The sequence below is a fragment of the Ornithorhynchus anatinus genome, chromosome 11, assembly GCF_004115215.2.
Source record: "Ornithorhynchus anatinus isolate Pmale09 chromosome 11, mOrnAna1.pri.v4, whole genome shotgun sequence".
Taxonomy (NCBI): Eukaryota; Metazoa; Chordata; class Mammalia; order Monotremata; family Ornithorhynchidae; genus Ornithorhynchus; species Ornithorhynchus anatinus.
In genome coordinates, this window is record NC_041738.1 from 52,222,142 (window position 1) to 52,247,122 (window position 24,981).

General features: G+C 50.5%; 1 protein-coding gene across 2 annotated transcripts in view; it reads right to left on the minus strand.

Moving 5' to 3' along the window:
• Window positions 1-24,981, minus strand: part of SORL1 (sortilin related receptor 1) — a 111,247-nt gene that overhangs the window by 46,926 nt on the left and 39,340 nt on the right. For both annotated transcript variants that reach the window (XM_029075155.2, XM_029075156.2), the window contains exons 9-21: window positions 23,444-23,636; window positions 21,876-21,993; window positions 20,877-20,950; window positions 17,799-17,887; window positions 14,888-15,066; window positions 14,045-14,231; window positions 12,264-12,392; window positions 11,316-11,401; window positions 6,306-6,478; window positions 4,952-5,083; window positions 4,481-4,572; window positions 3,710-3,956; window positions 2,005-2,143 (exon numbers count right to left, since the gene is read on the minus strand). In XM_029075155.2, coding sequence (XP_028930988.1) covers window positions 2,005-2,143; window positions 3,710-3,956; window positions 4,481-4,572; window positions 4,952-5,083; window positions 6,306-6,478; window positions 11,316-11,401; window positions 12,264-12,392; window positions 14,045-14,231; window positions 14,888-15,066; window positions 17,799-17,887; window positions 20,877-20,950; window positions 21,876-21,993; window positions 23,444-23,636 — 1,838 coding nt within the window. The remainder of the gene's footprint in view (window positions 1-2,004; window positions 2,144-3,709; window positions 3,957-4,480; window positions 4,573-4,951; window positions 5,084-6,305; window positions 6,479-11,315; window positions 11,402-12,263; window positions 12,393-14,044; window positions 14,232-14,887; window positions 15,067-17,798; window positions 17,888-20,876; window positions 20,951-21,875; window positions 21,994-23,443; window positions 23,637-24,981) is intronic.

The window sequence follows — 24,981 nt, forward strand, 5'->3', positions numbered from 1 at the left end:
GAACTGGCACTAAATCCCAAGTGCTCTCAACTCTCAGTTCTTTGTTCTGTCCGCTGGGTCATGCTGTCTCAGTCAATCAATCAATAGCATCCATTGAGCACTTACTATGTTCAGAGGGTTTTTCTAAGCTGTTGGTAGAGTATAATACAACAGAATTAGTAGATATGTTCCCTGCCATTGTTTTTACGAGATATTCTTCCCCTTGACTCTATTTATTGCCATTGTTCTCGTCTGTCCGTCTCCCCCGATTAGACCGTAAGCCCGACAAACGGCAGGGACCGTCTCTATCTGTTGCCGACTTGTTCATTCCAAGCGCTTAGTACAGTGCTCTGCACATAGTAAGCGCTCAATAAATACTATTGAATGAATGAATGAATGCCCAAAATGAGCTTAAAGTCAGGGGGGTGGGGGGCAAGGAGGGCAAACTATTTAAATAAGGAATTTATCACTAATAATTTAAAGATATGTACACAAGAGCTGTAGGGTTGGGGCGATTATCAAATATCCAAAGGTCACAGATGCAAGTGCAAATCTCCCTAATTAATGCCCATGTCATTGGCATCACCACCGCTCTCCCCTGCTATCCCCACTGTCAACATCAGCGCCACTAACTATATATTATGCTACAGCTAACCATACCCCCACAATCGCCCCAGTTAATCGATGCTGTTATTTTTTTCAAGCAATGGTATTTACTGAGCCCTTACTGTGTGCAGATCACTGTACAGAGAGCTTGGGAAAGCATGATACAAGAGTCGGTAAACATGATCCCTGCCCACAGGGAACTTAGAGCCTAAATTGCCCATCACTCCCAGGTCCACAAGCCCCTGAATCTCCATCATCACGGCCAACAGCATAACCATGATCACTGTTGACAAAATTCTCACCATCCCAGTCCAAACTCCACAGTGAACTGCTCAGACTAGGCAAATGCCTTACAGGGGTGAGAATTCAACCCACAAGGACCCAATTCAGAGGCCATAACCAGTAGACATTGTTAGCCTAACCAAAGATGGTGACAATGCCCTTGGCTAATCTCTACCTTGCTGCACTGTGTAAAGAAATAAACACACAGAGACATAAATATGTCCGTAACGATCATAATAATATTGAAAGTGAGGCACTGAGAGGGAACTGGGATCAACCCAAGAGGTACCTGGTGAAGAAGACGGTTGCCCCGAGCCCTGACCAAGGGAAGAATTGGGGGGTGGGGGGGGAAGGAAGAAGGGGGCACTGGGATGGATACAAGCAAATCGAGTTGAACACAGGCTCTGTCCCATGTGGGGCTCACAGTCTCCATCCCCATTTTACAGATGAGGTAACTGAGGCCCATAGAAGTGAAGTGACTTGCCCACGGTCACAAAATAGCTAAGTGGTGGAGCTGGGATTAACACCCTTCTGACTGCCAGGCCCATGCTCAATCCACTATGCCATTCTGATTCTCCATTACTACTACTACACACACACACACACACACACACACAACTCTCTCTCTCTCTCTCTCTCTCTCCAATTCAGGATTTTGGAGCTGCCTTCTCCAAGGAAAGAAATCCAGCCATCTCTGCTGGGTGAGAGAGTCGCACAGTATGTGTCTCTGTGCGTGAGGAGCATGGGTGTGGTGTGTGTTTGTGCCTGTGTGGGGTCCAAGCCCCCTGTGGGCCTTTCCCAGAGTCCCACCCACAAGTAATTCCACTCGAGCAGCCTGGAATCATCTGCCCGAAATCCGCACCGCGGGCAGAGGGAGGGTGCGGGAGATGAGAGGCTTGGCGGAAAGCAGGTCCGGCACAGGCAGCCCACCGGGGCTCGCCAGCGTCCGCGGACAAGTTCTCACAGGAAGCCGAGCCGCTCCCTACCGGCAGGCCGAGGGCCTCTGTGTGGCATGGGCTGCCGGGGGTCAGCTATTCCAATCCCGGGAGTTGCGGGTGCTCTCCCGCCTTCTCCTGAGTACTCCCAGCAAACATTCAGGCCACCCCACTGATGGTTTGACTGCCATCTCTGTCTTACCTTTGGTCTTGCCTCGGTAGAAAATCTTCATATCCATGATGCCGGTGAGCTGGCCCACCAGAACCTCCATCCGGGATCCGCTGAACTTGGACGCTCGGAAGATGCTCAGCTGGGACCAGTCGTCCCAGTAGATTTCATTCTGAAAAGACACCCTTCCACTCCTTAGCTTGGCCCCTTTTCCTTAGTAATAGCAGTGGTAATATTAGTTATGATTATTTTTGAAATTTGATACAATAATAATAATAATGTGGTATTTAAGCGTTTACTATGTGCAAGGCACTGTTCTAAGCACTGGGGGGGATACAAGGTGATCAGGTTGTCCCGCAAGGGGCTCACAGTTTTAATCCCCATTTTCTAGATGAGGTAATTAATGCACAGAGACGTTCACTGACTTGCCCAAAGTCACACAGCTGGTAAGCGGCGGAGCCAGGATTGGAACCCATGACCTCTGACTCCCAAGCCCGGGCTCTTTCCACTGAGCCATGGTTATGCACTTACTATGTCTCAAGCACTGTTCTAAGTCCTGGGGTAGACAGAAGTTAATCAGGTCAGACACAGTCCCTGTCCCACGTGGGGCTCACGGTCAAAGTAGGAGGGAGAACAGGTTTTGGATCTCCAATTTATAGTTGAGGAAACTGAGGCCCAGAGAAGTGAAGTGACTTGCCCCAGCTCACGCAGCAGGAGGCTGGCAGAGGTGGAATTAGAACCCGGGTCCACTGACTCCCAGGCTCAGGCTCCTTCCACTAGGTCAGCAGTAGTAGTATTGCTGGTAATAGTAATAGTGGTAATAGTACTAGCAATAATAATAGTGATAATAGTAAGAGTAATAGCATTTACTGCATCGTATTGTATTAAGCGCCTGCCTGAAGAAACTCTGCAAGCCAATCCTGCCTATCTGAAGGAGAGGGTAGGGAAGGGGTGGGGACAGAGGAAATCTGGATAAACTGCCCAGAGAGGAAATTTCAGCTGCACTTCTGAAACCGCCAAAGAAACCCTAAGTCCCGAAGGGTCACCATCAACTTAGTTACACCTTCCCCAGAACTTAGGTATATATGTGCATTCAATTATTTATTTTGACCGCTCAAATTATAAAAAAATTTTTATGTTTGTCTCCTCCATTAGAGTATAAGCTCCTTGTGGACAAGGAACACGTCACTTCTGTACTTCACAAGCGTCTAGTACAATGCACTGTGCCGAGTGGGTGCTCAGTAAATACTGCTGCTGATACGACTACTACTACTATTTCTACTCTGCCATGTTTGGGGAGAAAGGCAGAAGGTGCCTAGGCAGGAACTAGGCCAGGAAGGGGCAGTCAAAAAATCCGGGAAATGGGGTTAAGATCAAGACTCAATCAAAAGGCAGTCACGGACGGATCGAATTGCAAAAAAATTCCTCCAAGCTACCTCAATGGTGGACTCTTAAATCCGAACAAGGGACTCGAAAACATCTCTCTCTCACTCTCCCCCTGAAAGAGCCATCGAGGGGATGCTCAGAGGAAGTTAGTTTGGAGTTCCCAGAGGGGCAGTGGGATGACAGGAAGGAGACAAGGAAGAGGAGGGTGAGGAAGAGGTGTGACGGAGCCAACACAAAGGAATGGGGCAAAGTTGGGGGAAGCCGGCACGGCCACCGAGAGAGAAATGGAAGACGGTGCCAGGTTTTGCCTCCTAATAGGCAGTCCCTGGTTTCCAGGGAGCGGGGTCCACACCTTGAAGACGGCGATGGCATAGGGGTGGGGGAGGCTGTCGAGGATGACCGATCGCTGCTGCCCGCTGAAGTCGACCCGCTCGATCCGATCCATGTACGCCTCCGTCCAGTAGATCCAGCTGTCGTCCACGGAGATGCCGTTGGGCCAACGGACGCCCTCGGAGACAATGTGACCGATGGATGAGCCGTCCATGTCTCCCCGGAAGATGCCGGGCCGCAGGTCGCCCCAGTCGGTCCAGAACATCAGCCTGGGTGGGGCCAGCCCATCAGACCCAAGAAAGACCGGGAGCCTGGGTCAGCACTCAATCAAGCAATCGTATCTATTGAGCGCTTACTGTGTGCACAGCACTGTACTAAGCGTGTGGGAAAGTACAACAGACTTGGGAGACCCATTCCCTGCCTACAATAAGGTTTCTGTCTAGAGCCCTTTCTCGGGAGCAGCCCATCAGGTGACTATGGCAAGGGTGATTGGACCAAAGTGAATGCAGAATTCCACTCTGGGGCTCGCTGTTTTCCAGCACGGTTGCCTGTTTTACCAAAGACCCCCGCCCATCACTCTGCCCACGCAGGAGAGACGCTAAAACCGCCTGGACTAACCCACGGGAGGTAGTGGAGGTCCAGGGGGTGATGAGGAAGTCAAAGGGCACGAAGGGCAGCCACTCCAAGAGGCCCAGTTGGAACCGCTTCGAAGTCCGGAAGCCCAGGTTGGATTTGCCCACCTCTCGCGGATGATTTTGCTTCCCATCATCCCGCCCTTTCCCCGCTTACTCACCCCTCCTGGGGCACGAGGGCCAGAGCCCGGGGCCGCTCAAGCACGGAGGCGTTGACGATGGTCAGTCGAAAATCTCCGTCTGGATTAGCCACCTTGAGGGGAGACACGCCACAGGGAGACGACGAAGAAGGCTCTCTTTAGCCACGCAGCGGTTCCGTTCGATCCCCGTCATCTTCTTCCCGTGGTGGGGAAAGGCGACTGCCAGACTCGGCGGCCATCACAATCATACCCAGATTCATTTCCGAGGAAGGCGGCAGATCCCCCTCCCAGAAGCCTGAGGCGGCCCCTCTGCCCTAATCCCTTTTCCGCCTTCAGGTCGCACTTTAAAACCACACCGGTTCTCGACAGCCTTCGCAGCTCTGCCCCATGCCTGCATTTCCCATTTGTTTGGTTCTCATTCCCCCCAGCCCACCCCACTCGACTGAACCTGACACCTGGGTGGAGAAGAAAAGATGACAAGGGTGCTCAGACCTCAATTTTCTTCATGCCGGCATCCACCCAGTAGAGCAGCTGGCTGAGGGGTTCAAAGGCCAGGGCTTCCACCGTCTCCAGTCCAGAACTGACAATCACCTCCTGTCCGGAGCTCCCGTTCAAGCAGAGGCGCTGGAAGGCAGAACGGGGACAGGGGGAGGGATGAGACGTTTATTGAGATCACTGACGAGGGTCTCCGGCCACGCACCAACAGCTCCCACACCAGTGGCATGAAATGGACAAACCAGGGCAGCTTGGTGAAGCAGCATGGCCTGCTGGATAGGGAATAGGCCTGGAAGTCAGAAGGACCTGGGTTCTAAGCTGGTTCTGCTGCTTGTCTGTTGTGGTACACTGGGCAAGGCACTTCCCAGACGAAGTCCCCCTTCCCTCCCCATTGCCCCGACCCACTCCCTTTGCTCTACCCCACCTCCCTGTCCCACACTTCTGTATATATACAGATTTATAATTATAATTCTATTTATTTTTATTAATGTTGTGTATATATCTATAATTTTATTTATTTAAATCAATGTTACTGATAGCCTGTTTACTTGTTTTTGATGTCTGTCTCCCCCCTTGTAGACTGTAAGCCCGTTGTGGGCAGGGAATGTCTCTATTTGTTGCGCTTAGTACAGTGCTCTGCACAGAGTAAGCGCTCAATTAATATAGCTGAATGAATGAATGAATGAATGAACTTCCCTGTGTCTCATTTACCTCATTTGTAAAATGGGGACTAAGACTGTGAGCCCCATGAAGGACAGTGGCTTAGTACAGTACCCGACACAGTAAGCACTTAACAAATACCATAAAAAAGTGCTACAAAATAGCCACCACACCTGAGGAGAGCAGAAAGAGTCCCATGGGCAAACAGAAGCTCACTGAGGTCGGGTGGGGGAGAGGAGGAGATTTCAACAATGGAAGGGGAACATTTTTCCCAATAAAGAATAAATAAAAATAATCTAAAAAAAACCAAAAAACCACAGGCTTTCTACCACAGGACAATGGCCCTAAAGCCAGTTTCACCTTGAAAACGCCTGTCCAACTTCCACCCCACACAACGGTTCGGCCAGACACCCGGATCTGGACACTTGGGGGGAGTCGGCCTGCAGTGCCATGACTGTCAATCGATCAACCAACTGTATTTATTGAGCACTTAGTATGTGCAGAGCAATGTACTAAGCCCTTGGGAGAGTCCAACACGAAAATATAACAGACACATTCCTGTCCCACAAGGAACTTACGGTCTAGTGGGGGAGATGACATTAATATAAATAAATAATCACAGCTATGTACTCAAGTGTCCTAGCCTGCCCTGAGGGTGGGGGAGGGCAGGGGGATGTGGCTGCCGGCTCACCTGGATGAGGTCCAAGGTCACGTCGGCCCAGTACAAGCAGTTGTGTTCGTAATCAAAGTCCAGGGCCACGGCCCCGCGCAGACCAGTGAGGGGCAGCTGCTCGGAGGCCCCCGAGGACAGGTCGTAGCGGTGGATGGAGCTCCTCATAGCGAAAAGGATGAACTCGTTCTCCTCTGTAGGGGCCAAAAGACGCACACCCGATCCGGCTCTGACTTGGGGAGAGGTCGGGGGTCACCGTAGAGTTCCAAAATGGCCACATTGGACCACACCTGGGGGCCAGCTGGGTCATCCATGAACCCCTCATTCCCTTCCAATCCATCAACCGTTCAGGAGTGCTCACTGAGTACCTGCTGCGAGCAGAGCACTTTACTATGCGCTTGTGAGACTCCAATAAAATTAGCAGGCCATGATTCCAGCCTCCGAGGAGTCAAGTGTGGGAGAGAGACACTAAAAGAAATTCCCAATAATGGACAGAAGGAAAAGGGGATGTACATACACGAGTTAGGACTTACCCAATCGGGTTTCTAAGATGTATAGGGAAGGGTGACAGGAGATCGAGTGATTAAATATCCTATTTAGACAGTGAGTCACAGTCGGACAGGGAGAGTGTCCAACCTGCTTATCTCCTATCAACCCCAGTGCTTATGACAGTGCTTGGCACATCTCTTTGTGGGCAGGGAACACACCTACCAACTCTTCTGTACGGTACTTTCCTAATCACTTAGAACAGTTCTCCGCAGACAGTAAGTGCTCATAAATACAACTGATTGGAAAGTACTATTATCATATTATTATTGTTTTGGGGTGTACGGTAAGGCTGAAAAGGGAGAGGGATGCTGAACTGGTGAGAAAAAAATGGATCGGGAAAGGCCTCCTTGAGGAGATGTGATTTCCAAAGCCAAGCCCTGTTGAAAGGCCACCTCCTCTGGGAAGCCATCTCTGATTGTAGGAAGAATTGGAGAGCCCCCTAACCCTCGCTGACCCCAAAGGCCTCTCCATTACCCCCAGCCCCTCAAAAAAAATGATACACCCTTCCTTCCTTAACCCTGCCTTCCTGTTCTTGTCGCAACTAAACCACAAGTTCTTTGACAGCAGGACTGTGTCTCAGTTGCGTTCCACCATTCAGCCATAACCCCCAGTTCATTGCCTAACCCCCACGGGTGCTCGGAATAATTACTGATTTCAGTGATAGCAAAAATCCCACCCTTGCCCATCTCTCTCCGCATCATGTGGAAACTTCTCACTATTGGCTTTAAGGGGATTGCTCAGCTCTCTCTCCCCCCTACCTATCCCTGCTCCTCCCTCACTACAGCTCAGCAGGCTCCCTTGGTTCCCTTCAAGCCAACCTACTCTCACCTCTCTCTTGCCTTGCTCTCACCTCTCCCATTATCCACCTCTCGCTCAAACCCTCCCCCTCGCCTGGAACCTCTTCCCCCTTCACAGCCAGCAGTCCACTGCTCTCCCCATCTTCCGGATCTTTTCAAAATCACTCCTCCAGGAGGCCATCCCTGATTGATCTCACCTCCCCAGCTGCCACTACTGACCCCCAAGACCCCTGCTAGAGCCACTCCTCTGGATCGACATGATGTTTTTCAGGGCGCCTCTAGCCCCTGACCACCCTGTTGCCCCGTTTCCAGCCAAAGGTTGTGAGTCAGGAAGGGCATAGCCTTGTTCCTCGCTGAGCACAACCCAGCTGTTCTCCTTAGAAAAAGAGCCAGGCTTTTCCTAATGGTCCCTGGCTGCTGCTCAGAATAAATCTAAATTGCAAATCTTAACAAATCTTGGGTAAATCACGATATCTATTGAGCGCTTACTATGACAAAAGCACTGTGCCGAGTGCCTGCAATAGCACAATATAGCGGAGTTATCAGAGAAGTTCCCTGCCCATTACGAGCTCACAGTATAGAGGAGACAAATATGAATAGAAATAAGTTCATAATGTATAATTTAAAAATGTGTGCACAAGTGCTGTGGGGGTGGGACAAATACCAAATGTCACAGATCCAAGTGCATAGATGAAGCAGAAGGGAGAGGGAGCTGAGGAAAAGGCCTCTTGGAGGAGATGCGACCTTAGACATAACATTACTACGGGGTAAATTCAAGCAAAACTATCGCCCGACTCTCCCTCCCGAGAGCTTTAGCTGTCCATCTGGCGACTTCCTGGCTACCCTTGAAGACTCACATGCCCACATTCATTCATTCACTCAATTGTATTTACTGAACACTTACTGTGTGTAGAGCACTGTACTAAACCCTTGGGAGGGCACAATGTAACAATGAACCAACCATTTCCCTGCCCACAACGAGTTTATGGCAGGGAATCTGACTGACTCTCCCCAAAATGCTTTTTGCCCTTGACCAAGTTGAAAACAAGACGGTGACCGCTCACACTGGACATCTCGAACCCAGGCAGGTTTGGCTCTCTGGCCCAGACCTCCAGGTGCATTTCCCTCCCCATTCCCTAACGCATCTTTCTCGTCTTCCCCAGGCGGGCCTGCTTCAAGTTAACTGTTCTTCCCAGCTGAACCGCCTTCTGAGATATTTATCACTAAACAACAGACTCCGGTCCCCACGAGCACTAAGTGTTCAAACCGCTTCACCCAAACCACCAACGATAACCCCGCCTCTGGGAGGAACCTCTCCACACTCCACCATATGCATGCCCGCAGGAATCGACTTGAAGATGAGCTTTTTCCGACTCTCTACTGTGACGACATGTTAATTACACTGCCCGGGATGGAAGATTAAATGAGGGCCCTAATGAGCTTAATCCGAACCACGCCAGGGCCTGCTGGCAGCGGCGAGCAGATGAGATCATGGCTGAGTCTTACCCTGCCTGCGGAAACAGGGAGAGCTGGGCAGATTTCTCTCATAATTCACCTGGCCCCGTCTCCTTTCCACAAGTTGGAAATCTGCACGGATCACTTTCCTTCCCCAGAGAGAAGGGAAGGGGAAGAACCGGATGTAGAAGTGCATGAACAGGAAGCAGGATGAGGACGAGATAGACTACAATGGGAGATGGACACTTTTTTTCTGTCTGCTGGTGTTAAGCCAGGCATTGTACTAAACGCTGGGATAAATGTCAGCAAACCAGGTTGAATACAGTGGATGTCCCAAACGGGGCTCACAGTCTTAATCCCCCTTTCACAGATGAGGTAACTGAGACACAGAGAAGTTAAGTGACTTGCCTGAAGTCACAAGAGAAGCAGCGTGGCCTAATGGAAAGAAAGCAGGCCTGGGAGTCAGAGGACCTGGGTTCCACTCCCAGTTTGGCCTAATGCTTGGAGTGTGACCTCGGGCACTTCCCTGTGCCTCAGTTTCCTCAAATGTAAAATGGGGATCAAATAACTATTCTCCCTCCTATGTAGACCGCGAGCCCCATGTGGGACAGGGACTACGTCCAATCTAATTAACTTGTATCGACCCCAGCATTTACAAGAGTGTTTGACGCATAGTACGCACTTAACAAATACCATAAAAAAAATGGTGGAGCTAGGGTTGGTAGACACATTCCCTGCCCAAAAGGAGCTTACAAGTCTTGCCAGACTGTATCTCACTTATCCATGCAGAACACAGTGTCATAATGGGAAGAGCTTGGGGTCAGCACCAACAATTAGGAGGTAGCTTGATCTCAGAGCTTTCAGGCTACTAGGTCAAACCAGATTCTTCAGTGGAGAGGAAAGGGGGAGTGGTATTTAGATAATGTGCCAGAAATAGATAAGTGGGGGAAAACATTCTAATCCGCTACTAGCCTGGTGTGTTAACACAGACTAGTCTAAAAGGAATGCTTCAGATAAATATCACAAGGCATGCCATCCCCCATCAAACCCAGATCCACGAACTCCTCAACCCTCTCCTCTGCCCTCACAGGGATCCAGAATGCTCAGGGGAACCGTGTGCTGGTCTCCCTCCTGGCTACCTCTGTGGGAAGGGAAAGTGTCTGCCAACTCTTGTATTATTCTTTACCCAAGTGCTTAATACAGGAAGCAGCGTGGCTCGCTGGAAAGAGCACGGGCTTGGGAGTCAGAGGTCATGAGTTCGAATGCCGGCTCTGCCACTTGTTAGCTGTGTGACTGTGGGCAAGTCACTTAACTTCTCTGTGCCTCAGTTACCTCAACTGTAAAATGGGGATTAACTGTGAGCCTCACGTAGGACAACCTGATGACCCTGTATCTACCCCAGCACTTAGAACAGTGCTCGGCACTTAGTAAGCGCTTAACAAATACCAACATTATTAGTGCTCTGCCCACAGTAAGAGCTCAATAAATACCAAGGAAATTGCTGATGATCACACCCCCCTCCACCCCTAACTTTTCTCCCCACTAAATCAAAATGGACTTCACATCTTTGAATATATTTTAGTGTCTGGTGTTTGCATCTGTACCCTTTGGGCAGTTGGTATTCACCCCACCCACAGTTCCATACCACGTATGTACATATCGGTAATTTCTCTACATTAAGGTCTGTCTCCCCTTCTAGACTGTAAGCTTGTTGTGGGCAGGCAATGTGCCTACCAACTCTATTTTACTGTACTCTCTCAAGTGCTTAGTACAGTGCCCTGCACACAGTAAGAGCTCAATAAATACCACCGATTGATTGTCTACCCCTTTCATTGAATAGTAAGATCTCTGAGGGCAGGGATCACTCTAATGTACTGTCCTGATCAGTAGTGCTGGCATAGAGCAAGTGCTTGATAAACACTACTGATTGATGGACTGTTTGAATCGCTAGAGAATCTGCGTCAAACGGGATCCCACTGAAGACATGGTCAGTCTGCCTGTCCCCAGAAGGAACTGTTTCCTGACCCAGCTTGAGAAGACCCATTTGGGCAATTGATTGATTGGTTCTGAGCATAGGAAGGAGCGGGGTGGCACCACAGAAGTGGTGGGATGGCTCAGGGCTTGGCTGTCCCAGACCACTAGAAGAAGCTCTCGGCATCATGGTGGGGAGGGGGCAGCTCCCACTCCTACCGAAGGGCAGATGGGAGAAAGCGAATGTCAGATGTTTCACCTGCCAGTGGACACGGCACTAACTCTCCCTCCAGCCGTTCCTCGAGATCCCCTCCGTGGCACGTGTCGCCGGAAATCTTTCGGTACCTAGAGTTGAGGTTGGTGAGAAAAGAAGGCCAGTTGACAAGAGAAAGGCCCATTTCCCTATGATATGGTGGCTTCAAAGACCGGCCCCGCTGGGCGATAAACCCAGATCCCAGGTCCCTCCGGACTCCCCTCTCTGAACTGGCCAAGTTCTCCAAGCCCGTTCCTTCACGGCTGGGAGAGAGGGGCCGTGGGGAGTCTGGAGAAGGTGGGTTTTCAGAACTGGAGCGGGCTAGGTGTCAAATCCCTCCCTCCGCCCACAGGGTCAGAGCTGTGGAGTCCCTGGATCCCAGGGCCCTGAGCAACCAGAAAGTGGAATCTATGAAAACAGCCAGCTTTCCGAGTCTCAAAAATAAAGCCACTGCCCCAGGCTCAGTCCCAGTCCCAACCTCTCCCAGAGGAAGGAAAATGAGTGAGTTTTCTGTGTCAGTTCTTCTAAGGTCATCATCTCCCCTGGAAAAGCTGCTCCCTGCCCTGACCACACTAGGGGCCTGAACCTACTGAGGGGGTTTTACGTCACTGTCCAAGGGACGGGACGCACTGCCACAGCTTCCGGGGCCTGTCTGGGGTCCCAATCCCAGTGGGGGCAACCTCCTTGGGACCTGGACTGTGGGAGGATGAGGGAGCCAATAGTTGGGGCCCCACATCCCCTTGTCCAGCTTTCTGGGCTGCTCTCCACAACCGGAAGCTGAAGCTGCCACGGGACTCCCAACCCTTGCCTCCTCAAGCTGCGAACTGGATTCTCAGACCTCAGAGAGACAAGCCCTCTGCCGGCCCCCAATCCCCAACACCCCTCCCACCCGCCGGATGAGCCCCAGAGCCATGGTGGCGGACCCTGAAAGCCGCCGGGACGGGGGCCACCTACCCTCTCGTCTTCCTATACGTCGAGCCGACCGGACAGGGCACCGGGGGCGAGTAGGGCTGGCCGGCAAACTCAGGATCGGGAACGCAGCCCTCCCACAGCAGGTCTTCACTCGTCTTAAAGCCAAAGTCGCTAGGGAGGCAGGTAGAGATGCTCAGAGCCTGGAGGGGCTTCCCCCCAACCTGCAACCAGCCCCTTCCCTGCCATGTGAACACTGTCCAAAGCTGCCAGCCTGCTGCCTCGCTAGGCTTGACCTTCCGCTCGAGCCACGGGCCTTCTAGGTATTCAAGGCCTCTTCACAGGGCAAAGGGAGCCCCTCCAAGTCGTTGGAATGGTAGCACAGATGGCTTGTGTTCAGGGCACAGTTTCCTCTGGCCACCCAAGAAGGGTCTCCCATTTAGACCCATTTATGTCGCAGTCAAGAACCTCTTGGGAATTTTTACAATCACTACGGATGGCCAGGCAGCTTTCTCAATTACTCAGTGGCTGACTATCCAGCCTGTGGATTATTCAGACTCCTGGCTATTTCTCTACCCCTTGCTACTACATAATCAAATGCCACTGATTGATTGATCGATTTGATTAATTACATAGGCGTTAGAAGGGACGGGGGCAGGGAGAAGTGTGAAAACTCCAAATAAATGCATAGCGACAATCGGCACGGTATGTTTAAGCGCTTAATATGGGTCAAGCACTGTGTTATATTCTTGGGTGGACAGAGAAATGATGTGGTTTAGTGAATAGAGCACAGGCCTGGGAGTCAGAAGGACCTGGTTTCTAATCCCAGTTCTGCTACCTGCCTGATGTTTGACCTCGGATAAGTCACTTAACTTCTCTGGACCTCAGTTATCTCGTCTGTAAAATGGGAATTAAGAGTGTGAGCCCTATGTGGGACAGGAGCTTTATCCAATCTGACTCACTTGTATCTACCGCAGTGCTTGGCACATAGTGAGTGCTTAACAAGTACCATAATTTTTATTACTAACATACAATACAATCAGTGTAGTCTTCGTCCTATTTGGGGCTCATAGTCTGAGAGGAAGGAAAAACAGATATCGAACCCCCATTTTACAGATGAAGAACCTGATGCCCAGAGAAATTAAGTGACTTGCTGAAGGTCACACAGCAGACAAGTGGAAGAGCTGAGATTAGAACCCAGGTCCTCTGACTCCCAAGCCCAGACTCTTTCCCCTAGGCCGTGCTGCTTCTCAAAGTTCAAGCTGCAATAGGGGAACAGGTCAGGTGAAACCTTGAGGGGAGGCTGAAAACTTCTAAGGCAAGGGTTTTTGGATTATCTGGTTTCCAATTATCCAGACTCTCCCTATTCTTTCAGTCAGTCAATCAAACAATTATATTTACTGAGCACTTAGTGTGAGCAAAGCCCTGTCCTAAGTGCTTGGGAGAGTATAATGTAATAGAGTTAGCAGAACCATTCCCCGCTTAGAGTCTAGAGGAGGAGATAGACATTAATGTAAATAAATAAATCACCGATAGGTACGTAAGTGCTGTGAAACTGAAGGTGGAGTGAATAAAGGATGCAAATCTAAGTGCAAGGGTGACGCAGAAGGGAATGGAAGAGGAAATGAGGGTTCAGTCCTTTCCTTCAAAGGGCTCTGGATAACTGTGAGCCAGTAGGTGTTGGAGCCCTGTCACAGTGGGGGTGATCTCACCCAAGTACGTCCACCCATCATCAGGGATTTCTGCCCCATCCCAACAGTGGCTCTGCGGCTGGAACTCGGAGGAGAGGGACAAGACAGGGTCCCGACTCTGACTCTGGCCTTTACCATTCATAATCCTCCCTTGTGCACGAGCAGTTGGAGAGCACCACGGGGCGGTCAAAGTCCTCTCCGTTGAAACAAGTGGCATGAGGCGTCCTCCTTTTGAAAACCGTCTTATGCCCCAGCAGGCACTCGTTCCCCCGCTCGTCAGAAGGCGACCACAGCTTGTAGTCGTTCTCCGTGCAGGGGACCCCTGGAGTTAACAATCATAACAACACTAGTTTGTATTACACATTTACTATATGCCAAGCATTGTACTGAATGCTGGGGGACTACAAGGTCATCAGGTGAGACAGAGTCCCGGTCCCATCTGGGGCTCACAGTCTAAGAGGGAAGGATAATGAATATTTAACTCCCATTTTACAGATGAGAAAACTGAGGCCGAGAGCAGTGACTGACACAAGGTCACCCAGCAGACAAGTGGCACTGAAACTCGTTTGCTGTGTAACTCTGGATAAGTCACTTCTCCATGCCTCAGTTACCACATCTGTAAAGTGGGGATTAAGATTGTGAGTCCCACGAGGGACAGAGAATGTGGCCAATCTTGTATGTATCCCACCGCTTAGTACATTGCCTGGCACATACCTTACCAAATACCTTAAAAAAAAATACCAAACCCTCATCTCTTCACCTTAATGCATTACCCAAACACCGGAGTCCTCAGCCCCTGGCGCTCTGGCGCCCCTGCTTCCGCTGTGCTGCTGGTGTGTCAGCCCTGACTCCTCTAATGGGACCACTCTGAGAGCAGAGGTCTCGTGTATTGCGGCCCAGGGCCCTTCCCGGCCCGGCACTGCCCCCGGGGCACTCGACCAGACCCCGACAGCTGACCGGCTCCTGCCAGATGCTTACCCAGAACATCGGTGGTATTGATCTGCAGTATCAGCCAACTGTGCCCATTCTCCTTATAGGACCCAAAGATGGTAAAGATGGTGCTCTTCTCCCCGGGCTCTGTCAGGAGTCCATACACGAACACGGGCTTTTCCGAGAAGGTGAACGTTTTCCACGTCTCGCCTTCGTTCGTGCTGTACCTGTCCGGGGACACGCACGTGGAGGTTCAGGTTAGACAACTCAAGGAGGGTATACTGGTGTGCATTTTTTTAATGGTGCTTCCTAAGTGCTTACTATGTGCCGGGCACTTTTCTAAAGTGCTGGGGCACCTACAAGCTAGTCAGGTTGGACACCGCACATGTCCCACAGTCACAGTCCCCATTTTACAGATGAGGTAACTGTGGCACAGAAAAGTTAAGTGACTTGCCCAAAGTCACTCAACTGAAAAGACGGATGGTTGAGCTGTCTCGGTTCATTCATTCATTCATTCATTCATTCATTCATATTTATTAAGCACTTACTGTGTGCAGAGCACTGTACTGAGGGCTTGGGAAAGTACAAATCAACAATAAACAATGACAATCCCTGCCCAAAATGAGCTCACAGTCTAGAGGGGGAGAGACAGATATCAATACAAATATATAAAATTACAGATATAAATATGTATAAGTGCTGTGACTCCGGGAGGGGGAAAGGGAGCAAGTCAGGGTGATGCAGAAGGGAGTGGGAGATGAGTGGGTTCCTATGGTTCTGCGATCAACAGTCAATAGTTCCCTCCTGTAACAAGTGATAATGATCCCATCGTCCTTTCAGCCCAATATTCTGCCTCTTTCAACGGCTCCTGGACATCCACCTACATGGTCAGAGAGAGACCGTCCAATACCTCTATCATTTTCCTCTCCGGGCCTACCTTCCCTTCTGGTCATCCAGGCACCCCCATCTTGAACCAAATTATCCTCTCTTCCCTTCCCACTTCCTGTGCAAATGGAGCCCCCTCGCTCATCCTCCGCACAGAGAAGCAATGGTGGGCTGTTGGTTTGTTTAGAGGCTTCCCTGGGAAGACCCTAGAGGAGACCCCGGTTCTGGTAGGGCAGGATTTGGTGAGCACAACTCTGGGTTCGCCCTAATCCCACCCTTCGTGATTTGGTAAACTCCAATGGCAGCCCACCGGACACTTTCGTTACTCCCTGAAGTCAGAAGCCTGGTCACCAGCATTAATCGACCAGTGGTATTTATTGAGCGCTGACTGCATACAGGCAATGATAATAATAATAATGATGGTATTTGTTAAGCACTCACTATATGCAAAGCACTGTTCTAAGTGCTGGGATTGATATGAGGTGATCAGGTTGTCCCTCGTGGGGCTCACATTCTTAATCCCCAATTTACAGATGAGGTAAGTGAGGCATAGAGAAGTTAAGTGACTTGTCCAAAGTCACACAGCTGACAAGTGACAGACCGGGATTAGAACCCAGACCTCTGACTCTCAAGCCCGTGCTCTTTCCACTAAACCATGCTGCTTCAGCATGTACTACAACCGCGTAATACAGCGTGTAAAACAACTGTACTAAGCGCTCAGTACAGAGTCCCAGTGTCCTCCAGAAATGACAACAGGGGTAGAGATTAGGGGCTTCATCCACTCGTGCCCCAAGACTGCCCCAGGAGTTCAATGCCACCACCCCATGAGTCACAGAGGTGGCAGCCCTAAAAGGCACAACCTTTGGGGTTCAGCTAGCCAATGCTGCTCCTTCAGGGCTGGCAGCTGATGTTTAGAAAAAGGCCAGTGCCCGCTCCTTCCCCGGGGCAGCCAGTCTCTGAATTCCTATATCCTGCACACACAGGCCGCTCACACGCATTCCTTGGCTGCCAACACTGATGCCCTAAAAGGCTGCAACAGCAACCGTCGCTGTTCAACAAACTCTAGAATTAACTGCGGATCCTGGATCTCGATCTCGCAGTGAGGCCTAGGGAAGCAGCTTAGCCTAGTGGATAGAGCCTGGGAGTCAGAAGTTTCTGGGTTCTAATCCCGACTCTGCCACCTGTCTGCTGTGGGACCCTGGGCAGGTCACTTCACTTCTCTGTACCTCAGTGACCTCATCTGTAAAATGGGGATTGAGACCGTAAGCCCCACGTGGGACAGGGACTGTGTTCAACTCGATTTGCTTGTATCCAGTCACACTCCAGTGCTTAGTAAAATGCCTGGGACATAGTAAGCGCTTAACAAATACCATTATTATTATTACTGTCATTATTATTATCATCTCAGCCCTGCCAGGCCACCAGCTGGGAGGTCAAACCTATTTCCGACTTACTTCTCTGGGGAAATTTTAGTGAACGGAATCCAAAAATAAAAACTCTCAGAGAAAAGAGGAACCAAAATTTTCATTTTAACAGTCAGCTTGAGACCCTAGGGCAAACCCAGTCACTCAGAGACTGCACAATGACTATGTTTGAGCATGAGTGCCCTAAACGGATACACACATACACACACACACAGATTTTTCACTTCTCTCTCTTCCCCTCTCTCTCTATATACATATATATATATATATAAAACTTTCTCACTATATAGCTACAGATATAGCTATATATATATATAGAGAGAGAGAAAGGGCAAGTATTGTTCTTCATATTCAAAGATAATAACTTTGAAAGTGAAATTTAACCTGGGCCCAAAAAGGGCTGAAAAGGCTGATGTGGGACTGATGGTCCCAGGATATCCTATATGCACAAAGGTTGCCCCTTACTGTGTTGGTATGTCTGCCAGCCCTGAGTTCAAGAGCGCACACACACACACACACAAACAAACACTTGTGCAGCAGCTGAAGGGAAGCTTCAGAGACCATCTCCAGTTCCGGCTCTCTTTTCTGGCTTCATTCCCAGACTGGACGGGATAAGGAGGAACAGCTGGAACCAATGCGGAGGCACTCACTTGAGCTGGTTGGTATCCGTCCCCTGGGCGATGGCCATGAGAATCCCCCCGTGGTCCCCCCACGTGTAGTAGTGAGGTCCTGGAAGCACCTGGAGAGACGGGAGCAAACGGGCTGCTTTAACGCTCTACCCTCAGGGGTTTCTAGACGGGCCCTTCCACCCTCCCTGGCAGCAGAAATACAGATCGAAGCCAAGCCACTTCTGGTTTGAGGTTTTCTACGCAATGGTCTCGTAATACGGCAGGGGGCTTCCTGAGGTCATCCCATCCAACCCCCCTCCTCGGATGGAGAACGTAAGCTCAAGGGCAGCGGGAGAAGCAGCATGGCCTAGTGGAAAGCACACAGGCCCTACAGTCAGAGGACCTGGGTTCTAATCCCAGCTCTGCCATACGCCTGCTGGGTGACCCTGGGTAAGTCACTTAACTTCTCTGTGCCTCAATTCTCTCATCTGACAAATGGGGGCTCAATACTTCTTCTCCCTTTCACTTAGGCTGTGAATCCCATGTGGGATCTGACGATCCCGTAACTACCCCAGTGCTAACTACAGTGCTTGGCACATATTAAGCACTTAACCAATATTATTATTATTAATGATAATAATAATAATGATGACGATTAGACCAGTGCTCATCCCTTCTAAGTCTGTCTGTCCTCTAGATGCCAAATAACCAATGATGCTGGTGTTGATACATGACACCTAGGCCCGTTCTGGGGAGATCAACTGTCTTCTCCCCCGATTAGACTGTAAGCCCGTCAAGGGGCAGGGACTGTCTCTATCTGTTGCCGACTTGTTCATTCCAAGCGCTTAGTACAGTGCTCTGCACATAGCAAGCGCTCAATAAATACTATCGAATGAATGAATTCTTTTTTTATGATATCTGTTAGGCACTAACTGTGTACCAGGCACTGTACTAAGCACTGGGGCAAATACAAACTAATCAAGTTGGATGCATTCGATGTCCCACATGGGGCTCTCGGTCTTAATCCCCATTTTACAGAAGAGATAGCTGAGGCATAGAGAATTTAAATGACGATTTATAGGCAAGTGCGGGAGCCAGGATTAGAACTCGGTTCTAATTCCAAGGTCCGGGCTCCTTCCAGTAGGCCATCCTGCTGAAAGGCTTGTTAAGACTCTCCAAAGCAGATGAATCCACAGTCTTCGCGCTAAAACAACTAAAGGGAGAGGTGTGTGCAACCAGATACACACACCGTTCCCCCACCCCCCGCACATACACACACACCTCCCCTCCCGGTGGCTCCCAGGTGGCTAGAGCCCTGGCTCAGTCCTTGTGCTAAGGCCCAAGGATGCATTGCCCTCCCCCACAGCGACTTTCTCTCCTTTGAATAAACTCTCTGTGGGCAGGGAACATGTCTACCAACTCTGTTGTCCTCTCCCAAGCACGTAGTACAGTGCTCCGCCCACAGAAAGCACTCAATAGATACCCTCAATTCATTGTTCGATTGAATGGAAAGGATATGCCCTCTTGCTCTCCTGGCTGACATCTCAGCCCTTCCCTAACAGCCGTTCCCGGGCTGGAGGGCTCCCCCAAAACCAACTCCCCAGAAACTGGAGCCCCCACAGCGGCAAGGAGGGGAATCCGGCGGGAACCAGCCACAGTCCTCTGATAGGAGGATGCAAGGAGACGGAGACGGAGACAAGAGACAGGCGTGCAGTGCAGAACTGCCCAGGCCAGAACTGCCGCAGATGTTCAAACACCTGATTCCACCAACATCGGTGAGGCATGCGTTCACACACACACACACACACACACACACACAGAGACACAAACACACAAGGTAGGGGGTGTGTCACGAGACTTGCATGGGATCACACAGACACACACGCTTGGCCTCAGAGGGGACAAACACCCACACACAACTCTAACTGCAGAGAGAAGACTCCTCCCCATATACACCGAAGCGGGCGGGGATGGATATATATATATATATATTATATATTATTATTATATTATTATTATATAATATACACACAAGGCTAGGGTGGGGGTCACACAGATACAGACACACACCTAGCTTCAAAGGAGAGAATACACACATACACACACATCCCACATCTAACTGCAGAAAGGCCACCCACACAAACACACACTCAGGGGTATGTGAACATACACCTAAGTGCAGGATAGGGTCACACAGACGCAGGCACGGACACACAAAGACCCACACACACACCCCTGACTGCAGAGGACAGAAGACACACACACACCTGACTGCAGAGAGAAGACCACACACATACACATATACACACACACATACACACAGGGTGAGGGATGGGTTCATTCATTCGATAGTATTTATTGAGCGCTTACTATGTGCAGAGCACTGTACTAAGCGCTTGGAATGTACAAATCGGTAACAGAGACAGTCCCTGCCGTTTGACGGGCTTATAGTCTAATTGGGGGAGACAGACGGACAAAAACAGTAGCAAAAAATAGAATCAAGGGGGTGAACATCAACAAGGTCAGGGTGGGTTAACCCAGACATATAGAAGACACACAAAGCTGACTCCAGAAAAGACACCACATACACATTCACATACACGCATGCCCGCCCCCTTTTGCCTCCCACCTGACCTCCACCTCCCGATGCAGAGGAGAGGAGACCCGATTTCAAAGTGAACTGCTAACCTCCATTTTCATGGGAAAGCAACGTCCTAAGCCACTCCAAGAGATCGCCATGTTTTATACTTAATATACAGAGGCAGAGGTCTGGAAGTCTACCTGCCCATACAGGGGCTTCTGGGCAGGGTGGGAATGGCTTGGCTTTAAGCAGCCCCTCCTCCTCGCCTCAAAATCAGCAGCTGCGTCAGGTGGGCAGGAGTAAGCTGGAACCGTTCGGCAGGCTGGTGGATTTTCTGAACTGATGGTCATGGCCACCTTAGCACTTTGGGAAGGGAGAAATCAAATCCCAAACTAACAGCCCCCTAACACTTCAGAGACCAGAACTCTTCTACACCTAACTCGCCGATCGACTCTAGCAGCGTTTTCCAAATAGTTTACCCACAGATACGACTCAAAAGACAAGGATCGACACGCAAAACTGCGGCAGCGGGTCCTGACCTCTCTCCACCGGGCTCCAGCGCTGCTCGAAATATACACGTTCACCTTATTTGCCATATTCTTTCCAACCGACCCTGTGGGGAGAAAAAAAACTCCTTCTGGTATTACTCAATATCGCTTCCACTCTGAGTAGATACACGACGATCAGATCAGACACAACCCCTGACGCACAAGGGACTCCCAGCCTAAGAGGTAGAGAGAAAGGGCAATTTGTCTCCGATTTACAGGTGAGGAAATCGAGGCACGGAGGGATTAAGTGACGTCTTCAAGGTCACAAGGCAGGTCGGGAGCAGAACTGGGTCTACGAGCCAGGTCTCCCGAGTCCCCAATCTCATGCTCTTTCCACTAAGCCACACTGCCTCCCCGAGCCACCTGGGGAGGGGGGCGGGAGGGTGCTGAATATCCCATCAAATAATGGAGAGAGGAGACCACGCAGTGTCCAGCAGTGCCCCAAGTGAGGAAGCGGTGTTTTCCCAGAAATCGTAACGTGTTTACCAACTCTGTTGCAATGTACTCTCCAGAGTGCTTAGTACAGTGCTCTGCCCACGGTAAGCACTCAATAAATACCACAGATGGACTGATTTCTCTTTCAAATAAGAATGGAGGTGAGAGAAAGGCACAAGCACTTAAGACTTGACCACCCCTCATGGTCACAGTGAGGTTCAAATCTTTAGAATCTATCACCTTGCTCCCACCTCTAATTTATTTTAGTATCTGTCTCCCCCCACTATGCTGCAAATTCTTTGAGGGCAGGGACCGTGCCTTCCGGTTCTATTGTACGTCGCCAAGCATTCAGTACGCTGCTGTGCAAGCAGTATGCGCCCTCTAGACCATAAGGTTGTTGTGGGCAGGGAACATGTCTACCAACTCTGATTCTCCAAGCCTTTACTGCCATGCTCTGCACCCAGTAGGTGCTCACTAAACACCACTGACTGAATGATTCACTGATTGAATAAATACAACCGATGGGTTGACTGACCGACTGACCGGGCGACGTACCAGTGGCCACGACGAGTCCCGGGGCGGAGTCCTTGGACAGGATAGGCATCCTCCGCAGCTGGAAGTTGAGCAGCTGGCTGAGGCGTTGGGCCAAGTGGAGGGAGCAGCCCTGAGACAGCTACAGGACGGGACAGAACCGGACAGAACCGCTAAGAGCCGGGCCAAGCTCCGTGTACTCCCATCTCTCCTGGGTGCACCCCGGGTTCCAGAGGAGGACAGAGAGGAGCAAATAGGGGAGGGGAGGACACCAGGCCCACCCAAGGTGTCCATCTCGCCCGAGGTCAGGAGGGTCACTCTCTGTAGAGCAGCGCCACGGGAACTCGGGAATAAGTCCACTTGCAGCGCTTAGAACAGTGCCCAGCACTTAGAACAGTGCTCTGCACATAGTAAGCACTTAACAAATACCAACATTAAGTCCACTAAATTGACTTAACATTAAGTCGAGGCAGTGTTTGGGGCAGAGGGGGTCAAGCTAAGGCCTCTTTTCCTTTTAACTCCCTTCTGCGTTGCCCTGACTTGCTCCCTTTATTCATCCCCTCTCCCAGCCCCACAGCACTTCTGCCCATCTCTGTCATTTATTTATTTCTGTGAATGTCTGTCTCCTCCTCTAGACTGTAAACTCATGGTGGGTAGGGAATGTGTCTGTTATACTGTTATATTGTACTTCCCCAAGTGCTCAGTACAGTGCTCTGCACACGGTAAGCATTGAATAAATAACGACTGACTGACTGACGCTTCAGGTGAAAGCTCAGGAAACTGTAAGCTTCTTGTGGGCAGGGACTGCCTCTAGACTTTGAGTTGTTAGGGGCAGACAACGTGCCTGCTAATTCTGTTGTATCATACTCTCCCAAGCGCTTAGTACAGTGCTCTGCACGCAGTGAGCACTCATAAATACAACCGATTGATCTATCAACTGTTAAATTTGCTTAGAACAGTGCTTGACACATAGTAAGTGCTTAACAAATACCATCATTATCCTTATTACTACTCTCCCAAGCATGTAGTACAGTGGTCTTTCCACAAAAAGTGCTCAATAAATACCATTAACGAATCAATGGTATTTACTGAGCATTCACCACATGCAGACCACTGCACTAAGCACTTGGGACCACTAAATGCCTTGATGATTGATCGATTAAGCTCGGTGCATCTTCGAAAAGCCCCCTGCCCTATGCCCCACATGGAGAGGGAATCAGCCCAATTTAGGAGGGGGCCAGGAGAAGTCTTTGCCAGCCCTACAGAGGCTGTGGGATTGGAGGAGGAGAGGTAGAGGGGAGAAAAGGGGGTTTTCCAACTACAGGGGGCGGGTCCCGACTGGGAAAGGGGACAGGGAGACTTTGGGAAGAGGAAGAACCCGAGAAATACCCATTTAGAGGGCCGGGTGATATAATAATAATAATATTGATGGCAGTATTTGTTAAGCGTTTCCTATGTGCCAAACACTTTTCTAAGCGTCAGACTTCTACCCCATGTCCCCAAGCGTATTTCCAACCCCACGCCCTCACAGGTCGGGGCCAGAGGGGGTCCCCGCACTTCTGGAGGGGCAGGAGAGGGGAAGGGGCCGCTACCTCGCATTCAGTCTTTTCTCCGTAGCTGGTGAAGGCCGGGGCCTGCAGGAATTCCCAGGCGCCGCCCTTGTCGAAGGTGATGACCGACTGCATGTTCTCCTCGCTGAACGAACCGTTGAGCAAGGTGGCGATGTATACACCCTGCACCCCTTCCACCCTGTGCAGGTCTGCGAACGGCTCATTGGCGAAGTACCTGCGGCGAGAGACCCCCGCGGCCCGCTGGTATCGGTGCCGGGGAGGAAGAGCGGGGGGGGACGGGGGGGCGCCTGGCCCTGGGGGAGGCCGAGGCTGACGCTCCGCTCAGGGGCCCGGGACGGGAGGGGCCAGTAGGAGGGCCGGGAGGACCAGTCCCATTACACAGGTTGGGGCTCTTCCCTTCTCCCACAGGAAGTCAATCTGTCCCAGAAGGAACAGGGTCTGGGGGAGGCAATGTTAGGTTCAGCATAAGGAGCCCAGGTGGTAATCCTGCTCCTGCCGTTTCCCAAATGGGTGACCCTGGGCAGGTCACATGACCTCTCTGGGCCTCGGTTTCTTCACGTGCGCCTCAATTTCCTCATTCGGGACTATGCCCCATAAACTCCCGGTGGGCAGGAGACGTGTCTACCAACTCTGTTATACTGAACTCAGTACAGTGCTCTGCACATAGTAGGTGCTTAATAAATACTGATTACTTAGGGAAGCAGTGTTACCTAGTGGAAAGAGCATGGGCCTGGAAGACAGAGGACCTGGGTTCTACTCCTGGTCTCTCCACCTGTCTGTGTGATCTTGGGCAAGTCATGTACCTTCTCTGTGCCTCAATTACCTGATCCGTAAAATGGGCATTAAGACTCGGAGCCCTATACTATTATTATTATTATTCTTATAGGAACTGTGTCTAGCATGATTATCTCGTATCTACCTCGATACTTAGTACAGTGCCTGGCACATAAGTAAATGCCCAAAAAATTCCATTTAAAAAAAATGATTGAGTAAGCTGGGTCATGAGCACAAGTGAGAAAACTGATGTGAAAAACACTCAGGGAAATAAAAGTGCCAAGAAAACTGAGGTACAATGGAACCTGTGGCTACTCCATGCTGACACAAAGCCCAGATCTGCAGAGAAACTTCTCCTCTGGAGTCTGAGGCCGAGGGGCAGGAGCCCAGCTGAGCATGCTCTGGTGTTTCCCTGGATGGGCTGGCCTCTGAAACCAGTTTTCTGCCCGGGAGATTTCTGCTTTGGAAAGCCCATCCTTCACTGCCAAACTGAGACCAAACTCCGCGCCAGACCCTCAAGGTCTGGATTCTAGCCAGTGGAGCCGCTCCTGGCTCTGCCGGAAGTGGGAGGCGATGTAGACTGTAAGAGGAGCACTAGTCGTCTTGCCAGCAGAAGCGGGTCAGCAGCTGTTTGGGCAGATGTTCTCACATCATCATCCTCAGGCTTGAGGCAATGAGATAGATGCATCTCCAATCAATCAATCATATACACTGAGGGCTTACAATGTCCCAAGCACTGTGGATCCTACACTGTAATGGAATTGGAAGACACATTCCCTCCCCAC